The 21,467-nt window shown below is 35.4% G+C and overlaps 1 protein-coding gene across 1 annotated transcript in view; it reads left to right on the top strand.

The window, feature by feature from the left end:
* The first annotated feature begins 956 nt into the window (after positions 1–956).
* tomm40l (translocase of outer mitochondrial membrane 40 homolog, like) overlaps positions 957–21,467 on the top strand; it is a 30,048-nt gene continuing 9,537 nt past the window's right edge. The window contains exons 1-9 of the mRNA XM_061983290.1: positions 957–1,015; positions 2,574–2,785; positions 2,857–2,924; positions 7,392–7,484; positions 9,520–9,621; positions 9,681–9,786; positions 9,854–9,976; positions 11,261–11,337; positions 16,058–16,160. Coding sequence (XP_061839274.1) covers positions 2,575–2,785; positions 2,857–2,924; positions 7,392–7,484; positions 9,520–9,621; positions 9,681–9,786; positions 9,854–9,976; positions 11,261–11,337; positions 16,058–16,160 — 883 coding nt within the window. The 5' untranslated portion in view covers positions 957–1,015; position 2,574. The remainder of the gene's footprint in view (positions 1,016–2,573; positions 2,786–2,856; positions 2,925–7,391; positions 7,485–9,519; positions 9,622–9,680; positions 9,787–9,853; positions 9,977–11,260; positions 11,338–16,057; positions 16,161–21,467) is intronic.

The following is a 21,467-nucleotide window of genomic DNA, read 5'->3' as shown; positions in this document are numbered from 1 at the left end:
GACAATGCTGAAGAAACAAGTCCATGTCAGAAAAACCAACACATTTAGCTGAACTGCACCAATTTTGTCAAGAGGAGTGGTCAAAAATTCAAGCAGAAGCTTGTGGATGGCTACCAAAATTGTAGGTAAACTTGCCAAGGGACATGTAAGCAAATATTAACATTGCTGTATGTATACTTTTGACCCAGCACATTTTCAGTAGAGCCATAATAAATTCATAAAAGAAGCAAACTTCATGAATGTTTTTTGTGATCAACAAGTATGTGCTCCAATCACTACATCACAAACAATTAAGAGTTGTAGAAATGATTGGAAACTCAAGACAGCCATTCAGCATCAAGGGTTGGAATTGGGGGTTAAATCACCAAAAATTATTCCGGAGCGCGGCCACCGCTGCTGCTCACTGCTCCCCTCACCTCCCAGGGGAATGATCAAGGGTGATGGGTCAAATGCAGAGAATAATTTCGCCACACCTAGTGTGTGTGTGTGTGTGTGTGTGTGTGTGACAATCATGGGTACTTGAACTGTAACAAGTGTATGTCAACTTTTGACCACTATTGTATGTATGTGTGTGTGTAGTGCCATGGAAGGCCGACAGGTAGCACTGTTGCATTTACACCTGCCTGCATTTGTCCTTGACATTCTCAATATTTTGCCGAACCATATTGCTTACTTCGTTACAAGCGCAGTGTTTATGTGAAACCAAATGAATTTTCTCTTTATTTCCACGTCTTTCACAATAATTATTTAGGGCAGCAATAAATAACTTTTGTAATCATGCCGTAATGAAATAACTGCTTATCACAATGGCCCCGCCTACTCCCAACGGCAGTGTTACTCTAAGCCAATGACGCTCTCGGAATGAGAGGACGTCACAACCATGATGGCTTTTTGCACCAATCACCTTCGAGGACTCTGAACCTGTCATCCAATCAAAAACGGGCTTAGACGTACAGTCCTTGCCGGTACTACTAAGAATTCACTTCCGGTCACATCGTCCTCTCATCTTCACAACGTGAGTATCCTTCCTTCTCTCCTATTGTCTGCTTTTGTATTATATTCGCTTTTTTTAACTGAGTGGTTGACCGATAAACTCTTTGTTTTAGCCACAGAATTGTTTTTAAAGATTTAACTTAGCACATAGCGGCTGGTGTAGATAAACGAGTTTAACTGTCCATTGAAATGGGATTTATATAGTACATATCTCAAAATGTCTTCTTGCATTCATTTTGCAATTCATAAATGCCCTTTTACCTATCATATTGTTTATTATATTTAGGAAATGTTACCACTTTATTAATACGAACGCTTTTTTTTTGACAGTGAATTTATGTATCTAAATTTTGTGAATTTTTAATTTTTTTTTTGCATCAAGTTATGCTGACAATTTAATTGAAGATAGATTCGGTGTTTTAAAATTCAGTGTAAAAAAAAAAAAATTCGGTGTCGAAAAATGTGCTGCTTCAAAAAACATGATTCACTTTTTGGTAAATGAATGCTGAAGCAAACGAGCCTGTCTCACAAGCAGCCAATGAGGTGTCAAGTTTGAAGTCACGTGACACGGGTCTTGCAAAACAGCATTTAAACAGTCCATTACACTACTTTTTTATATTTTTATGTAAACAAGATAATAGTGGTTGCTATTTTTTGTGCATCAGTTAACTGGGCTACCTGGGGGAATATCACAATATAATAAACACTTCAATGCGACCCGCTGGATGTTTTCAAACTATAGAAACAATTCCAAAGTTTAAAATGACTTAACTATTTTTGTAAATAACTATTTGTATTCAGAATGAATTGATGTAATTTATTTACAAATGAAGATCAGAAAGTGAACATGTGTTGTTACTGGAACTGCTATGATGCAGAGAAGATGTCAGGTTCAAACACTGATTGACATCTATTAAACAAGACAAGAAGCAAGGAATTAAACAGAGACAGAATTAAATTTGGCTCAATTGAGGAGAGACGTCCGGACTGCACTCTTGTAAAGTCTCACCACGCTCTGGCGAAAGATTGTACGCCTCCTCTTTTATTTGGACTTTACCTGATTACATGGCAACAGCTGTTTCTAAGGGACGGGGGTCGTAACCAGCCTTTGATTAAAACAGTTCAAAAAAGCGGTGCCTGGAGGGGAGTGTGGTCCTGCTTCCTCTTCGCTTTGTAGATCTCGGGTCAAGACAATATCTTTCTGTTGATTACAATACATGAAAGAAACAGAACCCCTTCATGTTGCTTCCCATCCTACGCAGTGGAGTTTTACGAGCCTTCTGCTTGGTAGGATTAAAGACAGCTTTTGTCTGCTCACCGGGAACTTGTTGAAACACAAAGTTTTGTGATAACTTAGATACAATTATTCTGCTTCTTCCTACTCCTTTTCGGACACGTAAAGAAAAATGAAAATATGTGATGTTTCATAGTGAAATGGTATACATGTTTGAAATAAACTTAAATCAACCGTATGACCAATGTATTTATAAAGCCTAATGTTTACCAATGAACTGTGTTGATGGCGTAGTTATAATTTAGGATGTTTTCATTCATCCAATGACTCTATGCTCGCCTTGCAGAATGGGGAGTGTTTTGGCTGCCAGCTCCCCCAGCCCACAGCCACCATCACCAGGCGTGGCTCCACCTATGTTGACAGTACCATCAGGTTTTGGGATGCCTTCAGTGTCCCCGGTATCACCCTCAACTGGGGTGAGTCCAGTGCCGCCACAGGAAGAGGAAAGTGCTCTACCCAATCCTGGTACATTTGATGAATGTCACCGCAAGTGCAAAGGTAAATTACAATTATTTCCGTTTTTTGTTGTTTTTCCCGCTTGTCACATGCCCTGCATCTTTCCTCCACAGAGGTGTTTCCCATGCAGATGGACGGCGTCAGGCTCGTCGTTAACAAGGGACTTAGTAACCACTTCCAGGTTGGTTAGATAACTTTTCATATTAGTTCTAGTCATTAGGAATTAATGGATTTTTAAAGGAAAAATGCTTATCATCAACATGTAAAACAAGACCACGCAAATTTCCTATTGCTGTGAGTTTCAAACGGTACAAAACTGCCAGTATGAGGCGTCTAATGACGCCAGAAAAGTACAAAACCCAAAACCGGTGAAGTTGGCAGGTTGTGTAATTCGCAAATAAAAACCGAATGCAATGATTTTCAGCTTATATTCAATTGAATAGACTGCAAAGACAAGATATTTAATGTTCCAACTGAGAAACAATTATTTTTTTTTGGCAAATAATCATTAACTTAGAATTTAATGGCAGCAACACATTGCAAAAAAGTTGTCACAGGGGCATTTTAACCACTGTTACATGGCCTTTCCTTTTAACAACCCTCAGTAAACGTTTGGGAACTGAGGAGACACAATTTTGAAGCTCAGGTGGAATTATTTCCCATTCTTGCTTGATGTACAGCTTAAGTTGTTCAACAGTCCGGGGGTCTCCGTTGTGCTATTTTAGGCTTCATAATGCGCCACACATTTTCAATGGGAGGCAGGTCTGGATTACAGGCAGGCCAGTCTGGTACCCGCACTCTTTTACTATGAAGCCACACTGTTGTAACACGTGGCTTGGCATTGTCTTGCTGAAATAAGCAGGGGCGTCCATGATAACGTTGCTTGGATGGCAACATATGTTGCTCCAAAAGCTGTATGTACCTTTCAGCATTAATGGTGCCTTCACAGATGTGTAAGTTACCCATGTCTTGGCCACTAATACACCCCCATACCATCACAAATGCTGGCTTTTGAACTTTGCGCCTAGAACAATCCGGAGGGTTCTTTTCCTCTTTGGTCCGCAGGACACGACGTCCACAGTTTCCAAAAACAATTTGAAATGTGGACTCGTCAGACAACAGAACACTTTTCCACTTTGCATCAGTCCATCTTAGATGAGCTCAGGCCCAGCAAAGCCAGCAGCGTTTCTGGGTGTTGTTGATAAACGGCTTTTGCTTTGCATAGTAGAGTTTTAACTTGCACTTACAGATGTATCACTGATTTTGGGGTTTGTAGTTCCTTGGTGTTAGCACTTACAATAACAATGTCTCTATAGCAGTGGTTCTCAAGCTTCTTTCAACAAGTACCACCTCAGAAAACTCCTGTCTTTCCAAGTACCACCATAATGATCAGCATTAAAATATAATAGCACATAAGGCCTAAATATTAATTACAAACAAGACAGAGGTTTTATTTAACAAGTATTCACTAATCGCAAGTCGGCGATTGAAGGCAGGCAGGAGTTAACGCTGCCAAATGTTTTTGGCAAGCTTTTGCTGTCAGCGTGATGCCACCACAACTGGCAGCTGCTGCCACCACTACAGAAAAATAAATACAAATACATTCTTCGATTATACAGTCTTGTGAGCCAATTCTTATTTAACAGAGAGTAATAGTTCATGTAAACTTTTCAAATATTCAAGGTTATCATTGTCAAATGTGTACAATTGTGTCTACACAGACACTTGTAAGCTTTTGACAATATATAATAACCATCTGCAATAAGAAATGGGCATTTAATTTGCTTTTGGTGGCGTTAAAAAGCTTTAATTAGATCTGCTGATACCTCTAGAGTGCAGTATTCAGCTGCAACCAGCAGAGGTGCTGTCAATTTACTGTCAACAAGAACATACCGTATTTTCCGGACTATAAGGTGCACTTAAAATCCTTTTTTTTTTCTGAAAACTCGACAGTGCGCCTAATGTACGTAATAATTCTGGTTTTGCGTACCGACCTCGAAACAATTTTATTTGGTACATGGTTTGACCAGTAGATGGCAGTCACACATAAGAGATACGTGTAGACTGCGATATGACTCAAGTAAACAACACCAACATGTTATATGTTCCATTGAAAATATAGAACATTACACACGGCGCTCAAAAATCTATCAAAATGTTTTAGTAGGACTTTGGTAAGCTATGAAGCCGCACCGCTTGATGGATTGTACTGTGCTTCAACATAGGAGTATTATTATGGTGTGTGTATAAGGTAAGACATTATCTGCCGTTTTGTTTCGCAATATTAAGCACAAGCAACTTTTCTTACCTTTTGGTAGCTGCTGATCTGTATTTGGGATCTGCATAAGTCCTGAAAATTTGCTCCTGTCCGCCTTTGTAGTCCGTGCTGACATCGTAGTCGATAAGCTTCTTCTTTTTCTCTATCTTCTTGTTATGGGACATTCATCCTCCACTGTTGCCATTTCTAATATAAATGATAAATGGGTTGTACTTGTATAGCGCTTTTCTACCTTCAAGGTACTCAAAGCGCTTTGACACTACTTCCACATTTACCCATTCACACACACATTCACACACTGATGGAGGGAGCTGCCATGCAAGGCGCTAACCAGCACCCATCAGGAGCAAGGGTGAAGTGTCTTGCTCAGGACACAACGGACATGACGAGGTTGGTACTAGGTGGGGATTGAACCAGGGACCCTCGGGTCGCGCACGGCCACTCTTCCAAATATAAAGTAGTGTAAAGTTCTTACTTATAATCTGTCAGTAAACTCACCATGAAAGCGCTAAAACATACCGGTGTAGTGAGTTTACATTATTCACCCAAGGAACTTTAGTTATTAGAGAGTTCCGGTCGGACGGTTTAATTTAATTTCCGACGTTGTTGTTTCCGGATGAGGAGATGCTGCTCCGTTATTGATTGAAGTAAAGTGTGAATGTCATTAAAACAGTTAGCTCCATCTTTTGACACTTCTTCCACTCCCGTCCTTGCACGCTACACCGCTACAACAAAGATGACGGGGAGAAGACGCTGTCGAAATTGAGCCACGTAAATAAGACCGCCCACAAAACGGCGCATCCTGAAGCGACTGTCAGAAAGCGACTTGAAGATGATGTGTAAAACATCATCTATGCAACATTTTGACCAAAGAACCACCATATGGCGTCACATTAGTGCCAAAAATCCGAGCGCATAAAAACTGTTATTGCGCGCTGATTCTCCACTTCGTGCGCGTGCGCGACACCCTTTTGCGCGCGCGCGACGCCTTTCTGCGCGCTCTCTGTGTACTCCTGGCATCTCTCCTCGCGCTGTCATGTTTCTTTTTGGCACTTTGGGGGCGGGTATGCTTGGACGGCCCCTTCTTTCTGATTGGTCAGGCGAAAAACGTTGAAAAATGCTCAGAGCCAATCAGAAGTATAGCAGGGCGGGTCATCGTCAATATGTATGAAGATTTACGGAGGAAGAAGTGGATAAAAACATGTCGCGCGCTGATGAAGGTTATTTCATAGCACATAAACACAATACAGGGTAATACAAAATGTGAGCCAAATAAATAATAAGACAACAAACACCATAATCACATCTTTCAGCCAGAACTGGTCCACCAGCAAAAACATTATTTTATATTTTCACTTCTTCTTGAACATTTGTTTTCTAATTTATGGAATTTCTTTTGATTCAGCCATAAAATTAATGAAATCATCTTTGAATTTTGTTTTTAAAATGTTAAAAATAGCTTTTAATAATGTATTCTGAAACAGTTTAAAATAATCAGAGAACTGACTAATACTGACCCTACACAACTATGTTGCACAATTAAGCGAAAGAGGTCATTTCAACAGGTACAGCATCCTATGTCATATCTACATGTAATAAGATTTGTAACAACACAAACCATTTGTAAAGTGGTGGAAAATCGAGCAAGTTATGGTAATGTAATTAGTACATGTACCATTGACATCAATGTAATGATTGAGGCTAGATGTCCCAGGTAAGATGGCTACAACGTTGCTACACTGGAAAATGATTGGTCATATGAAAAATGCTCACAGCCAATCAGAAAGGAGGGGCCGTCTAAGCATACCCGCCCCCAAAGTGCCAAAAAGAAACATGACAGCGCGAGGAGAGATGCCAGGAGTCCACAGAGAGCGCGCAGAAAGGCGTGGCGCGCGCAGAAGGGCACCGCGCGCAAAAAGGCACCGCGCGCGCACAAAAAGTCACCACGCGCGCGCAAAAGGGTGTCGCGCGCGCGCACGAAGTGGAGAATCGGCGCGCGATAACAGTTTTTATGCGCTCGGATTTTTGGCACTAATGTGACGCCATAGCACCATTACATGTTATGTAGACCACAAGGAAGTGTTTGACATTTAGAATTTTTTTTTAATAATAATATTACTCATTTAATGCATCCTATAATCCGATGCGCCGTATATATATATCAAAGATAGACCCGCTCATCAGCAGTGCGCCTTATAATCCGGTGCGCCCTATGGTCTGGAAAATAGGGTAATAAATTCACAACCTGATACTACATTGTTTAAAGTGATACCTCAGTAAATATGTGATGAAAGCACTTTTCTGATAGTGTATTACTACTGTGGCACTGAGTTTCATTCAAAAGGTCATTTCTTTCATGTAAAAATGCAGGTGAATCACACTGTGCTGCTGAGCACTTTGGGGGATTCCAGCTACCGCTTTGGAGCCACATACATTGGAGTCAAGCAGACGGGTCCAGCAGAGGTACCTTTTTTACCTTTTATTGTACTGTCTTTTTTTATTTTAATATTGGAGTATTATACTTTTTTTCCCTGATCAATGCTGTGGATATTTTAGTACTTAAATATCACCAGTTTGATTGCAGTATATGCTGCGGTTCATAGAGGAGACATACATTGCCAAAAAGTCCTCATTTATATCCAAAATGCATCTTGTAATTGTCCTATGAGAGGACAAAATCACATGGTTGCTAAAATGTGAGGGTTGTACTGTCTTTAATGTTAAATAGCTTAGGTGACTCAATGGCAGTGTTAAGACAAACAGCATTATTGATACTAGGGCTGGGCGATACGGCCTTTTATTAATATCTCGATATTTTTAGGCCGTGTCACAACACACGATATATATATCTCCATATTTTGCCTTAGCCTTGAATGAACACTTGATGCATATAATGACAGCAGTATGATGATTCTGTGTGTCTACATTAAAACATTCTTCTTCATACTGCATTAATATATGCTACTTTTAGCAAAAGTGTATTTATTAAAGAGTTATTAAGCAGTGGCACAAACATTCATGTAGTTTCCAAACAGAAAGTGCAAGATTGTCAGAGACATTTTAAAACAAGCTATTAGTGCACTTTTGTGCATGATGTCACTAAGATGACATATCAAAACAACACTCGATTAAAGTGCACTTTTTGTATAGACCATAATCAGACTATATATAAATATATATAGACCAGGGGTGTCAAACTCAAATACAGAGTGGGCCAAAATGTAAAAGTGAACAAAGCCGCGGGCCAAGGTTGAACAAATGAACCTTTTAATAGGGACCCAAACAAGTTTTGCATTGAATATTGAACAAGCAAGGCTTATAGAACTTTATAGTGACATGCAAAATACAGTTTCAAATAATAATAATTAAAAAATATCAATGGCATATAAAATACAATTTATATAAAAATGTAATGCCTCTTTTCTATTTGCAGCCTTCTGAGGTAAATATCAACATTAACTTTTTCCACAGGCTAATAAATTTGAAAATAAAATAACAATGAATAAAGCAACCATTCAGGACTTTAAAGTGCTCAGTTTGCAACACACTGATCTAATCTGATGTGTCCAAGCCAGATACCTGACATCTTTTCTTGGATGCTAGTTCATTAATGTCGGGGCTCAGGCTTTGAGCTGAGGCAACCTTCATTATCGAACAAAGGTGTTCATCAGTCATTATATCTCGTAGTCCACCCGGACCAGGTGTCATTTTTGACGTGTCTTTAATAGAGGAATTTGTTCTCTGAGAGGTTCCGCAAAGTTCAATCTAAGAACCACTACTTTTTATATGCATACAGTACAGGCCAAAAGTTTGGACACACCTTCTCATTCAATGCGTTTTCTTTACTTGTCGGGGGCTCAGGCTTTGAGCTGAGGCAACCTTCATTATCGAACAAAGGTGTTCATCAGTCATTATACCTCGTAGTCCACCCGGACCACAGTCTTGGGGGTGTGCCTTAAGGGCACTGCCTTTAACATCCTCTACTAGTTGTCGTCACGTCTGCTTGTCATCCATTCTAACAACGTGCCGGCCCAGTCACAAGATATGTGCGGCTTCTGCACGCACACACACGTGAATGCAACGCATACTTGATCAACAGCGACACAGGTTACACTGAGGGTGGCCGTATAAACAACTTTAACACTGTTAGAAATATACGCCACACTGTGAATCCACACCAAGCAAGAATGACAAACACATTTCGGGAGAACATCCGCACCGTAACACAACATAAACACAACAGAACAAATACCCAGAACCCTTTGCAACACTAACTCTTCCGGGACGCTACAAAATACACCCCTCGGCACACCACACTGTATCTCACGGCACAGTGGTTGAAAAACACTGACCTAATGAATGACTATGTCAAGCCTCACATCACTGTTACTATCGCATCGTCCCGACACAGGCCGCGCTAAATGATTCCAATAATCACCCTTAAGTTTTTGTTTCCTGTGTTAGAGAAATGTTAGAACTATGAAAAGGGTGTGCTCAGTTTTTCCCAGTCATGGTGGGAGACATGGACAACGTGGGCAGCCTCAACGCTCAGGTCATCCACCAGATCAGCAGCAGGATACGTTCCAAAGTGGCCTTACAGGTACGTATGTATGTCAAGTCCAAAATGGCCGGGTTGATTTCAAACGTTGCCGTCATCAGACACAGCAGCATAAGTTCGTCAACTGGCAAGGCGACGCCGAGTTCAAGGGGAAAGATTTTACCGCAACCGTCACGCTCGGAAATCCCGACATGCTCGTCGGCTCCGGTAGGTCAGCTTTTTGAAAGAAAAAATGTAAGTCAATATTCCCTCAACTCAACGTGTCTCCATATAGGAGTGGTGATCACACATTACCTCCAGTCCATCTCACCTGCTCTGGCTCTGGGAGGGGAGCTGGTGTACCACCGCAGGCCGTCAGAGGAGGGCGCTGTGATGTCTCTAGTCGGCAGGTACACAGGTGAGGAAAGCACCGTAGACATCTTATAAGTAGACGCAGCATTGGCTGCTGTGAGGCGAGAAATTGGGCCGCCATCTTGAAGTGGTGATGAGGAGCCGGTGAGCAGCCGAAACTGACAGGTGACAGATAGAAAACAAAGATGGTGTTCAGCGTTTTCCTGCTCAAATGAGCGGACTGTTGAAAATAGGAATCGGGGGATTACTTTTCACAAGTAAGATTTAACATTAACGTACTATTGGTTGTATTTTGTGAAAATAATATTACCATATTGTATGACATTACATATATGACATGTTCTATTTTGTCTTCATTATTTTGTCAGAATGCACCAGAATGCTTCATTTGTATGTGAAAATCACAAAGAAATCTTCTGGGGGAGGATGACGCCCCTACAGGGGTTTGGTTTACAAACTTTCAGCCCCACCTAAAACAAAATTCACGAGCTGCCACTGATTATGATGCATTCTCATTTTAGGCAAAGTATAAGACAATACTTTCTTAACAGTATAATTGTAACCAGAAATAAGTCTTCAAGTAACAATATTCAAATACTAACATTGTTGGGTAAGACAGAATTTGGTTTTATTCTGAATCCAGTGAAACAGATTGGTGGTTTTAGCTGATATAAAGACGTTCAGGTGTTTATATATGTTTATGTTGAAGTATTTGGCAGACGCTTTTATCCAAAGCGACCTACATAAAAAATACATATAAAACAATCAGTGTAAACATGATCATTTAAGGGAAGAATGTAATAGAAAATATCAATACAAAGTGTCAAGACAGAATCAACTCTGATACAGTCTATAGGACCCTAAGATATATAGATAGATATCTAATGTATTGATACATTGTTTATGTAGGATATACGCATGTATATATAACCTAATCATATTGTTTCTTCAATTTAAAAATAGCTGACCCTTCTCTGGGATTATATTCCCAGTTTTGATCTCGGACGTCTGGTCACTTATAGCATATAAGAATATTCTGTTACTGTTAAGCAAACTATGAATAATAAAACATGTGTCCTTTATCATAGCTACAATGTATGACAAAAAAAGCGTGTGAAAATCAGTGGTATTCAGTGAGGTAAAATGAATTAAATGCGCTGACAGTTCATTGCTCCTGCCAAATGAGTGGAGCGGATCACCACTCCAAGATGGCGGCCCCGCGTCTTGTCAGCGCCAGTAGGCAGCAGCGCTCCATGCTGCGTCTACTTGTCTATGGAAAGCACTGTCACATGAGGAGCTTTGTCTTGAACTTGTGACCTTTTCAACGCAGGCACCAACTACATCGCCACGCTGACGCTGGGCTCGGCGGGCGCTCACGCCTCCTACTACCACAAAGCCAACGAGCAGGTAGGTCAGTGCCGTCAATTTCCACTGCGAGGTCGTGGGCCCGGTTTTTTTTTGTCAAAACCTCTTCTGAATTAATTTTGCACTGTCATGAAGCAGATTTTTGTGACAGTAGAAGGGAAAGTCAAACACAAATGCAAATAGACGGAATCCAAACTGAAAGAGTAAATGAAACCACATTTCTAATTGTAATGATTGATGATAAAATGAACTGGAAAACTAATATAAAAATATACAACACGAAGTAGCAAGAAACACGTCAATAATGAATAAAGCAAAACATGTTCTAGACCAAAAATCACTTCATATTCTCTACTGCTCACTAGTGTTACATATCTGAGTTACTGTGTAGAAATATGGGGAAATAACTACAAAAGTACACTTCATTCACTAACGGTGTCACATAAAAGATCAGTACTAATAATACAAAATGTTGGATATAGAGAACATTCAAATCCTTTATTTATTCAATCAAAAATACTGAAATTCCACGACATAGTGAATTTGCAAACAGCTAAAATGATGCACAAAGCAAACTATAACTTGCTACCCAAGAATATACAACAATTCTTCTCAACAAAAGAGGAGAAATATAACCTGAGAGAAAATTGTAATTTAAAACATTTGTACGCACGTACAACACTTAAGACCTTCAGTATATCAGTATGTGGAATTAAATGATGGAATGGATTCAGCAAAGAAATCAAACAATGTACTAATATGATCCACTTCAAGAAACTCTTCAAACTTAAAAGTGTAAGAAGATAAACATTCTGAATTTATGTCATCCATCCATTCATTTTCTAAATAATCTTACTCATCTCACCATATGAAATATAACTTACTTCACTAATTATTATTTATTTATTTATAATGTTATTACTTATGGAGTATATTGTGAATAAATTGAGAACAGTTACATAGCAACTCCTATGTAAAAGAAAAGGGGTAGGATTAAATAAGCTCTGCTTCTTCCTACTCCTTTTCCAACATGTTGAATAGAGAAAGTGGAAATTGTGATGTATCATGTTGTATGCATGCAAGTTCCAAATGAACTCAAACTCAACTCAGTTAAACAACTCAACAAGAACACATATGCCTTTCTCTGTCCTGTGTGTACTAAATAGTAAACAAACTGCTGGCAAGAGGCTTCTAACAATGCAGGAGTCATAGTCATAGTCATTCACATCGACGTCCCACTGGGGTGAGTTTTTCCTTGCCCGTATGTGGGCTTTGTACCGAGGATGTCGTTGTGGCTTGTGCAGCCCTTTGAGACACTTGTGATTTAGGGCTATATAAATAAAGATTGATTGATTGATTGATTGATTGATATAATCTTCCCTTAAAAAACCTCCATCAACTTTTTATATACATGTTGTAAGTATATATGTGTATATATAACGTAGTAACAGGCACACTCATAATAACATGTAATATTATGTATTTTGTATGTACTTCAACAACAACACTACTAATTATGGCAGACTTCATGAGGGCGAATGATGACTACTTTGGGACAAATGATGATCCAGAATCTTATATTTTTGAGCCTGAATATACGTCGGATTGTCAAAATAGCATGGAATATACAATAATATTGTAAAAAATAAATAACAAAAAAAACATCGTTTTTTGGTTGTAATAATTCAACCCTCAGTCATTGTCAAAATGTCATGGAGTATACAAAATTATTTTCTAAATAAAACCAAAAATTAATTTAGGCAATAAACATTTACCCCCTAGTCATTGTCAAAATATCATAGATTATACAAAATATTGTTTAAAAAACAACAACATTGTTTTCGGTAATAACAGTTCAACACATAATCATTGTCAAAATATAATAGGATATACAAAAATATTGTAAAAAAAACAAAACAAAACAACAAAAACATAGTTTTTGGTAATAATAATTCAACCCCCAGTCATTGTCAAAATCTCCTGGAAAATACAAAAATATAGTAAAAAAATAACACCAAAAAATAATTTTGGTAGTAATAATTTACCCCTCAGTCATTGTCAAAATGTCATGAAATATACAACATTATTTTCTAAATAAAGCCAAAAATTAATTTAGGCAAGAATCATTTACCCTCTAGTCAAATATCATAGATTATACAAAATATTGTTTAAAAAAACAAATACATTTTTTCCGTAATAATAGTTCAACCCTCAGTCATTGTCAAAATATCATGGAATATACAAAAATATTGTAAAAAATAATTTTGGTAATAATAATTTAACCCTCAGTCATTGTCAAAATATCACGGAATATACACAATTATTTTCTAAATTAAACCAAAAATTAATTTAGGCAAAAATATGGTAAAAATAACACCAAAAAATAATTTTGGCAAGAACCATTTACCCCCTACTCATGGTCAAAATATCATAGATTATACAAAATATTGTTTAAAAAAAACAAAAACATTGTTTTCCGTAATAATAATTCAACCCTCAATCATTGTCAAAATATCATGGAATATACAAAAATATTGTAAAAATAAATAACAACAAAAACATAGTTTTTGGTAGTAATAATTCAACCCTCAATCATTGTCAAAATGTCATGGAATATACAAAAATATGGTAAAAAATAACACCAAAAAATAATTTTGTCAAGAACCATTTACCCCCTAGTCATTGTCAAAATATCATAGATTATACAAAATATTGTTTAAAACAAAACAAAACATTGTTTTCCGTAATAATAATTCAACCCTTAATCATTGTCAAAATATCATGGAATATACAAAAATATTGTAAAAATAAATAACAACAAAAACATCGTTTTTGGTAGTATTAATTCAACCCTCAATCATTGTCAAAATGTCATGGGATGTACAAAAATATTTTCTAAATAAAACCAAAAATTAACTTAGGAAAGAATCATTTACCCCCCAATCATTGTCAAAATATCATGGATTATATAAAATATTGTTTAAAAAACCCCATTGTTTTCGGTAATAATAAATTAACCCTCAGTCATTGTCAAAATGTCATGGAATATACAAAAATATTCTGAAAAATAAATAACAAAAAAAACATATTTTTTTGGTTGTAATAATTCAACCCTCAGTCATTGTCAAAATGTCATGGAGTATACAAAAATATTGTTAAAATAACACCAAAAAATAATTTTGGTAATAATAATTTAACCCTCAGTCATTGTCAAAATATCATGGAATATACAAAATTATTTTCTAAATAAAACCAAAAATGTATTTAGGCAATAAACATTTACCCCCTAGTCATTGTCAAAATATCATAGATTATACAAAATATTGTTTAAAAAACAACATTATTTTCGGTAATAACAGTTCAACCCATAATCATTGTCAAAATATAATGGAATATACAAAAATATAATAAAAAATAACACTAAAAAATAATTTGGGTAGTAATAATTTACCCCTCAGTCATTGTCAAAATGTCATGGAATATACAACATTATTTTCTAAATAAAACCAAAAATTAATTTAGGCAAGAATCATTTACCCTCTAGTCAAATGTCATAGATTATACAAAAAAAAAGTTTAAAAAAACAAATACATTTTTTCCGTAATAATAATTCAACCCAGTCATTGTCAAAATATCATGGAATATACAAACATATTGTCAAAAATAATTTTGGTAATAATAATTTAACCCTCAGTCATTGTCAAAATATCACGGAATATACAAAATTATTTTCTAAATAAAACCAAAAATTAATTTAGGCAAAAATATGGTAAAAATAACACCAAAAAATAATTTTGGCAAGAACCATTTACCCCCTAGTCATGGTCAAAATATCATAGATTATACAAAATATTGTTTAAAAAAAAAACAACAACATTGTTTTCCGTAATTATAATTCAACCCTCAATATTTGTCAAAATATCATGGAATATACAAAAATATTGTAAAAAATAATTAACAAAAACATAGTTTTTGGTAGTAATAATTCAACCCTCAATCATTGTCAAAATGTCATGGAATATACAAAAATATGGTAAAAAAATAACACCAAAAAATAATTTTGACAAGAACCATTTACCCCCTAGTCATTGTCAAAATATCATAGATTATACAAAATATTGTTTAAAAAAACCCAAAACTTTGTTTTCCGTAATACTAATTCAATCCTCAATCATTGTCAAAATACCATGGAATATACAAAAATATTGTAAAAATAAATAACAACAAAAACATAGTTTTTGGTGGTATTAATTCAACCCTCAATCATTGTCAAAATGTCATGGAATATACAAAAATATTGTAAAAATAATTTTGGTAATAATAATTTAACCCTCAGTCATTGTCAAAATATCATGGAATATACAAAAATATTTTCTAAATAAAACCAAAAATTAACTTAGGAAAGAATCATTTAGCCCCCAATCATTGTCAAAATATCATGGATTATACAAAATATTGTTTAAAAAACCCATTGTTTTCGGTAATAATAAATGAACCCTCAGTCATTGTCAAAATGTCATGGAATATACAACATTATTTTCTAAATAACACCAAAAAATAATTTAGGCAAGAATCATTTACCCTCCAGTCATTGTCAAAATATAATTGATTATACAAAAATATTGTATAATATTTAAAAAAATATCAGAATTGCACTGTTCACATTGACATGAAAAAATCTGAGACCGGTGGCATTTGGGCAAAAACCAAATGGTGATTTCCCTGCGGTGTGTCATCGATGCTCATGTTGTCCTTTCTGTAGTTGCAGCTCGGTGTGGAGTTTGAGGCAAGTGCCCGCATGCAAGATACCAGTGTGTCCTTTGGCTACCAGCTAGATATGCCTAAAGCCAATTTACAGTTTAAAGGTACAGTACGCCTTTTTTTTCTACTTCCTGTACGCCATCAATAATGCATCTCACGTGAACTCGCTGTATTCTCCGGGCATTCAATCGGTCGCAACTGGACCGTTCAATTTGTCTTTAAATACGTTTCTTCTCTCGTCGGAGCAGGCTTCACTTAGATCGGTCGGCTCTCGTCTTGAGTCCTTGGTGCCAAAATCCAAACTATTTATCGTCTACAGACAAAAATAGTTTTGCTTATTGTTGTGCAAAGAAGCAACGCCTCTGCCAACACAACAGCGGCCGATTGAATGCCCTGACAAAGTAGTCTCAGACATCCGTACTAAACAAGCTTGGCATCTTTTATTTTGAACATAAGAGTGGAGAGTAAACAATTCTTCCTTGGAAGTTAGAAAGTTGCCTCCTGTATATGTTGTCATGAAGATGACGTGGAAATAAATAAGAAGGAAAACAATGAGGCAACAAGAGTACAGTTGCTTGGTAAATAAAACCCAAAAGCAGTGAAGTTGTCACGTTGTGTAAATGGTAAATAAAAACAGAATACAATGATTTGCAAATCCTTTTCAACTTATATTCAATTGAATAGACTGCAAAGACAAGATATTTAACGTTCAAACTGGAAAACTTTGTTATTTTTAGCAAATATTAGCACATTTGGAATTTGATCCCTGCAACATGTTTCTAAAAAGCTGGCACAAGTGGCACAAAAGACTGAGAAAGTTGAGGAATGCTCATCAAACACTTATTTAGTGCCCAAGGCATGGGTAACTTACACATCTGTGAAGGCACCATTAATGCTGAAAGGTACATACAGCTTTTGGAGCAACATATGTTGCCTTCCAAGCAACGTTACCATGGACGCCCCTGCTTATTTCAGCAAGACAATGCCAAGCCACGTGTTACATCAACGTGACTTCATAGTAAAAGAGTGCGGGTACTAGACTGGCCTGCCTGTAGTCCAGACATTGAAAATGTGTGGCGCATTATGAAGCCTAAAATAGCACAACGGAGACCCCCGGACTGTTGAACAACTTAAGCTGTACATCAAGCAAGAATGGCAAAGAATTCCACCTGAGAAGCTTCAAAAATGTGTCTCCTCAGTTCCCAAACCTTTACTGAGTGTTGTTAAAAGGAAAGGCCATGTAACACAGTGGTGAACATGCCCTTTCCCAACTACTTTGGCACGTGTTGCAGCCATGAAATTCTAAGTTAATTATTATTTGTCAAAAAAAAAAAAAAAAAGTTTATGAGTTTGAACATCAAATATGTTGTCTTTGTAGCATATTCAATTGAATATGGCTTGAAAAGGATTTACAAATCATTGTATTCCATTTATATTTACATCGAACACAATTTCCCAACTCATATGGAAACGGGGTTTGTATAGCGGTATCGGTTGATATCGGAATCGGTAATTAAGAGTTGGGGAATATGGGCAAAAAAGCCATTATTGGACATCTCTAGATGAGACAAAGTCTAAGTTCATTGTGTTTTTTCAAACCGCACACATTTCCCCCCCCCCCTCATTTGAAGTGTTTTGTCAAAATGATTATTTGTAATTTGCACATTTTCAGAATGTGCTCGTTCTATTTTTGGCCAAAGAAAACAATCTTTATTTTTGAATGATCATGCCATGATTTTAGCACCTGAGAATAGATTTTTGACACTTCTGTCTTCAGCTCCTGTTCTTATTGAAGTGATGCTCAAATAGACATGTTCACTTCCAATATGCGTTAATAAGTAATAATGGCCAGTGTGATTATTTCCCTCTCTCAGGTTCGGTAGACACTAACTGGGTGGTCGGTGCCACTCTAGAAAAGAAGTTGCTCCCGCTGCCTCTCTCTCTGCTTCTCAGCTCCTTCCTCAACCACAACAAAAACAAGTTCCAGTGCGGTTTTGGGGTCACGATCGGTTGAAGCGGTTGGAGTCGGCGCAGGTTTTAGTTTTAGTGAGCTCACACCACGGACAAACAACACTACTCGTCTGTTCACCTCAGACCATATCCGCTATTTTGTTGTCGCCTTGCTCTTGTTTGCTCCTTTTGCAAATCTCATGTATTCCACTTTGAAAGTGTCAACATTATATCAATGCCATCTCTTTTCAAGGGAGTGAAAATGTGATTTGTTATGTTGCAGGTGGAGTAGTTAGTATATATTGACTGTACATACAGTACCTCTAAAGAGGGAAACAATACAATTTGTTTAACAAACAACAGGATTGGCCTGTCTTTTATTCAATGTACAGCAGATACAAACTGTGTGGAAAGTGACAGACATTTGAGAAAATCCACTTTTTTCACCTTTTTATTTCATGTATGAAATGTGCTTTATAAACTAAAATATATAATTTTGGGAGAAATTGCATATGAATGCTAAAAAGCTCAACTGAAGTGCGAACAGGTAGCACGCCCGCCAACAGCGTCAAGTAGCAAATTATACGACTTCAAGGAGAAAGCCTGCATGATTTACTAAAAAAAAAAAAGAAAAAAAAAAAAGAGGTAGCCGTTAATTAATAGTTAGCATGTGTCAAGTAGCACATGTTATGACTCAGGTGTACACTTGCAAAATGAGCTGAAAAAACTGCAAAAGTGCTATTAGAGTAGAGTTAGAGTTTTAAATTGTAGAATCTACATACATGTTTCAATATTCAAGACAGACACACACGTATATACGTATGTATATATATATATATATACATATGTGTGTGTGTGTGTATATATATATACATGTGTGTATGTACAGTATATATACATGCGTATATGTATGTGTTTGTTAGATATATATGTATGTATGTATATGTATATATGCATGTGTATATATATATATATATATATATATATATATATATATATATGTGTGTGTGTATATATATATATATATATATATATATATATGTCTTAATAAAATTATCCAAAAAATAGTGCTCGATACCGTGGTAGAGCGCAATATATGTATGTGTGGGAAAAAATCACAAGATTACTTCATCTCTACAGGCCTGTTTCATGAGGGGTTCCCTCAATCATCAGGAGATGATTGAGGGAACCCCCTCATGAAACAGGCCTGTAGAGATGAAGTAATCTTGTGATTTTTTTCCCACACATACATATATATATATATATATGTATGTATGTATGTATGTATGTGTATATATATATATATATATATATATATATATATATATATGTATGTATGTATATATATATATATGTATATGTATATATGTGTATTTGTGTATATATACATGTATATGTATGCATATATGTGTATATATATATATATATGTGTGTATATATATATATACATATATACACACAAGTATATTTATATACACATCTATATATACATACAGTATATAGATGTGTGTGTGTATATATACTGTAGATGTATTTGTGTATAGAAATATGTGTGTATATATATTTATATATTGAAAAGTGTTTGTATCAACATGAACATTTACTGCTTTGCAGCAATCCTATCCCAGCAGAGATGATGCATTCACTTGTAAGAAGAGTAAAACAGTAGCAGAGTGTCATCTTGTCTCACTCATCACTATGTCACATGACTTATACTGACCTTTATTACTTCCTCCTTTGTCTCATTTAATGCATAAAAAAGAACTACAATCTTAGTTTATAAAAAAAAAACCCACTAAGATACGTACTAAATGACATACTGTATGTACACTGCGCTGACTTAAAATGACAAAATAAATATTTTTCAAGCTCATTTCTGAAAATGAAGTCGTAATTTCATTAGGAATTAAGTGCCATAAAAAGTCAAGTATTTATATTTTCAAATCATGTTACAGTAGTTAGTCACGTGATAGTCTTTGCCACTATATTGTAAAAAAATATATAGCATGTTATTTTCAACTGAGTGTATACTATCCTTAAAAAGACCCTAACATAAAGCACTGTAACTAGAAAAAGACAAGAAGTGTCAATCCACCCAGCTTGTTGCTTACATTAATCTTTTTTTTAACGCTAAATCTGATAATACATGTTTTGAACTTGCGAAAATATGTTTTTGTCCATCTCAGGCAACTTTATTTTCATTTTTGGAGGTGACTCATTTAGGTAACATGATTGAAATTGATAGGAGTGACTTTTGAGCATGGAATTGGCAAACATGGCCATGTATTATTATGCCAAAAGCATGTTAACATTAGGCAAAGTGATGCAACACAAACATTTAAGATAAACACCCCAAAAAATATTTTGGCAAAAATAGTTCACCCCCCAGTCATTGTTTAAAATATCATGGAATATGTAAGAATATTGTAAAAATAACACCACAAAATACTTTTATTTCATTGTCCAAATATCATGGAATGTACAAAATATTGTTTAAAAAAAACTTAACATTGTTTAAAAAAACAATAATTCGACCCTCAATTATTGTCAAAATATCATGGAATATACAAAAATATTGTAAAAAATAACACCAAAAAATAATTTTGGTAATAGTAATTTAACCTTCAGTCATTTTCAAAATATCATAAAATATACAAAAATATTTTCAAAATAAAACCAAAATTTAATTTAACCAAAAATGGTCAAAATATCATGGAATATACAAAAATATTGTAAAAATATATAAATAAATAACAACAAAAATATAGTTTTGGGTAATAATAATTCAACCCCCACTCATTGTCAAAATATCATGGAATATACAAAAATATTGTAAAAATAACACCAAAAAATAATTTTGGTAATAGTAATTTAACCTTCAGTCATTTTCAAAATATCATGAAATATACAAAAATATTTTCAAAATAAAACCAAAAATTAATTTAGCCAAAAATTGTCAAAATATCATGGAATATACAAAAATATTGTAAAAATAGATAAATAAATAACAACAAAAATATAGTTTTGGGTAAAAATAATTCAACCCTCAATCATTGTCAAAATGTCATGGAATATACAAAAATATTGTAAAAATAGATAAATAAATAAATAACAAAAATATATTTTTGGGTAATAATAATTCAACCCTCAATCATTGTCAAAATGTCATGGAATATACAAAAATATTGTAAAAATAGATAAATAAATAAATAACAAAAATATAGTTTTTGGTAATCATAATTCAACCCTCAATCATTGTCAAAGTGTCATGGAATATACAAAAATATTGTAAAAATAACACCCAAAAAATATTTTGATAATAATAATTTAACTCTCAGTCATTTTCAAAATATCATGTAATATACAAAAATATTTTCTAAATAAAACCAAAAAATAATTTAGGCAATAATAATTTATTGTCAAAATATCATGAATTATACAACAATATTATAAAAATAACA

The sequence above is a fragment of the Nerophis lumbriciformis genome, linkage group LG21 (genome assembly GCF_033978685.3).
Source record: "Nerophis lumbriciformis linkage group LG21, RoL_Nlum_v2.1, whole genome shotgun sequence".
Classification (NCBI taxonomy): domain Eukaryota; kingdom Metazoa; phylum Chordata; class Actinopteri; order Syngnathiformes; family Syngnathidae; genus Nerophis; species Nerophis lumbriciformis.
Note: the sequence above shows the minus strand (reverse complement) of the source record. Positions and strands in the feature narration are given on the sequence as shown.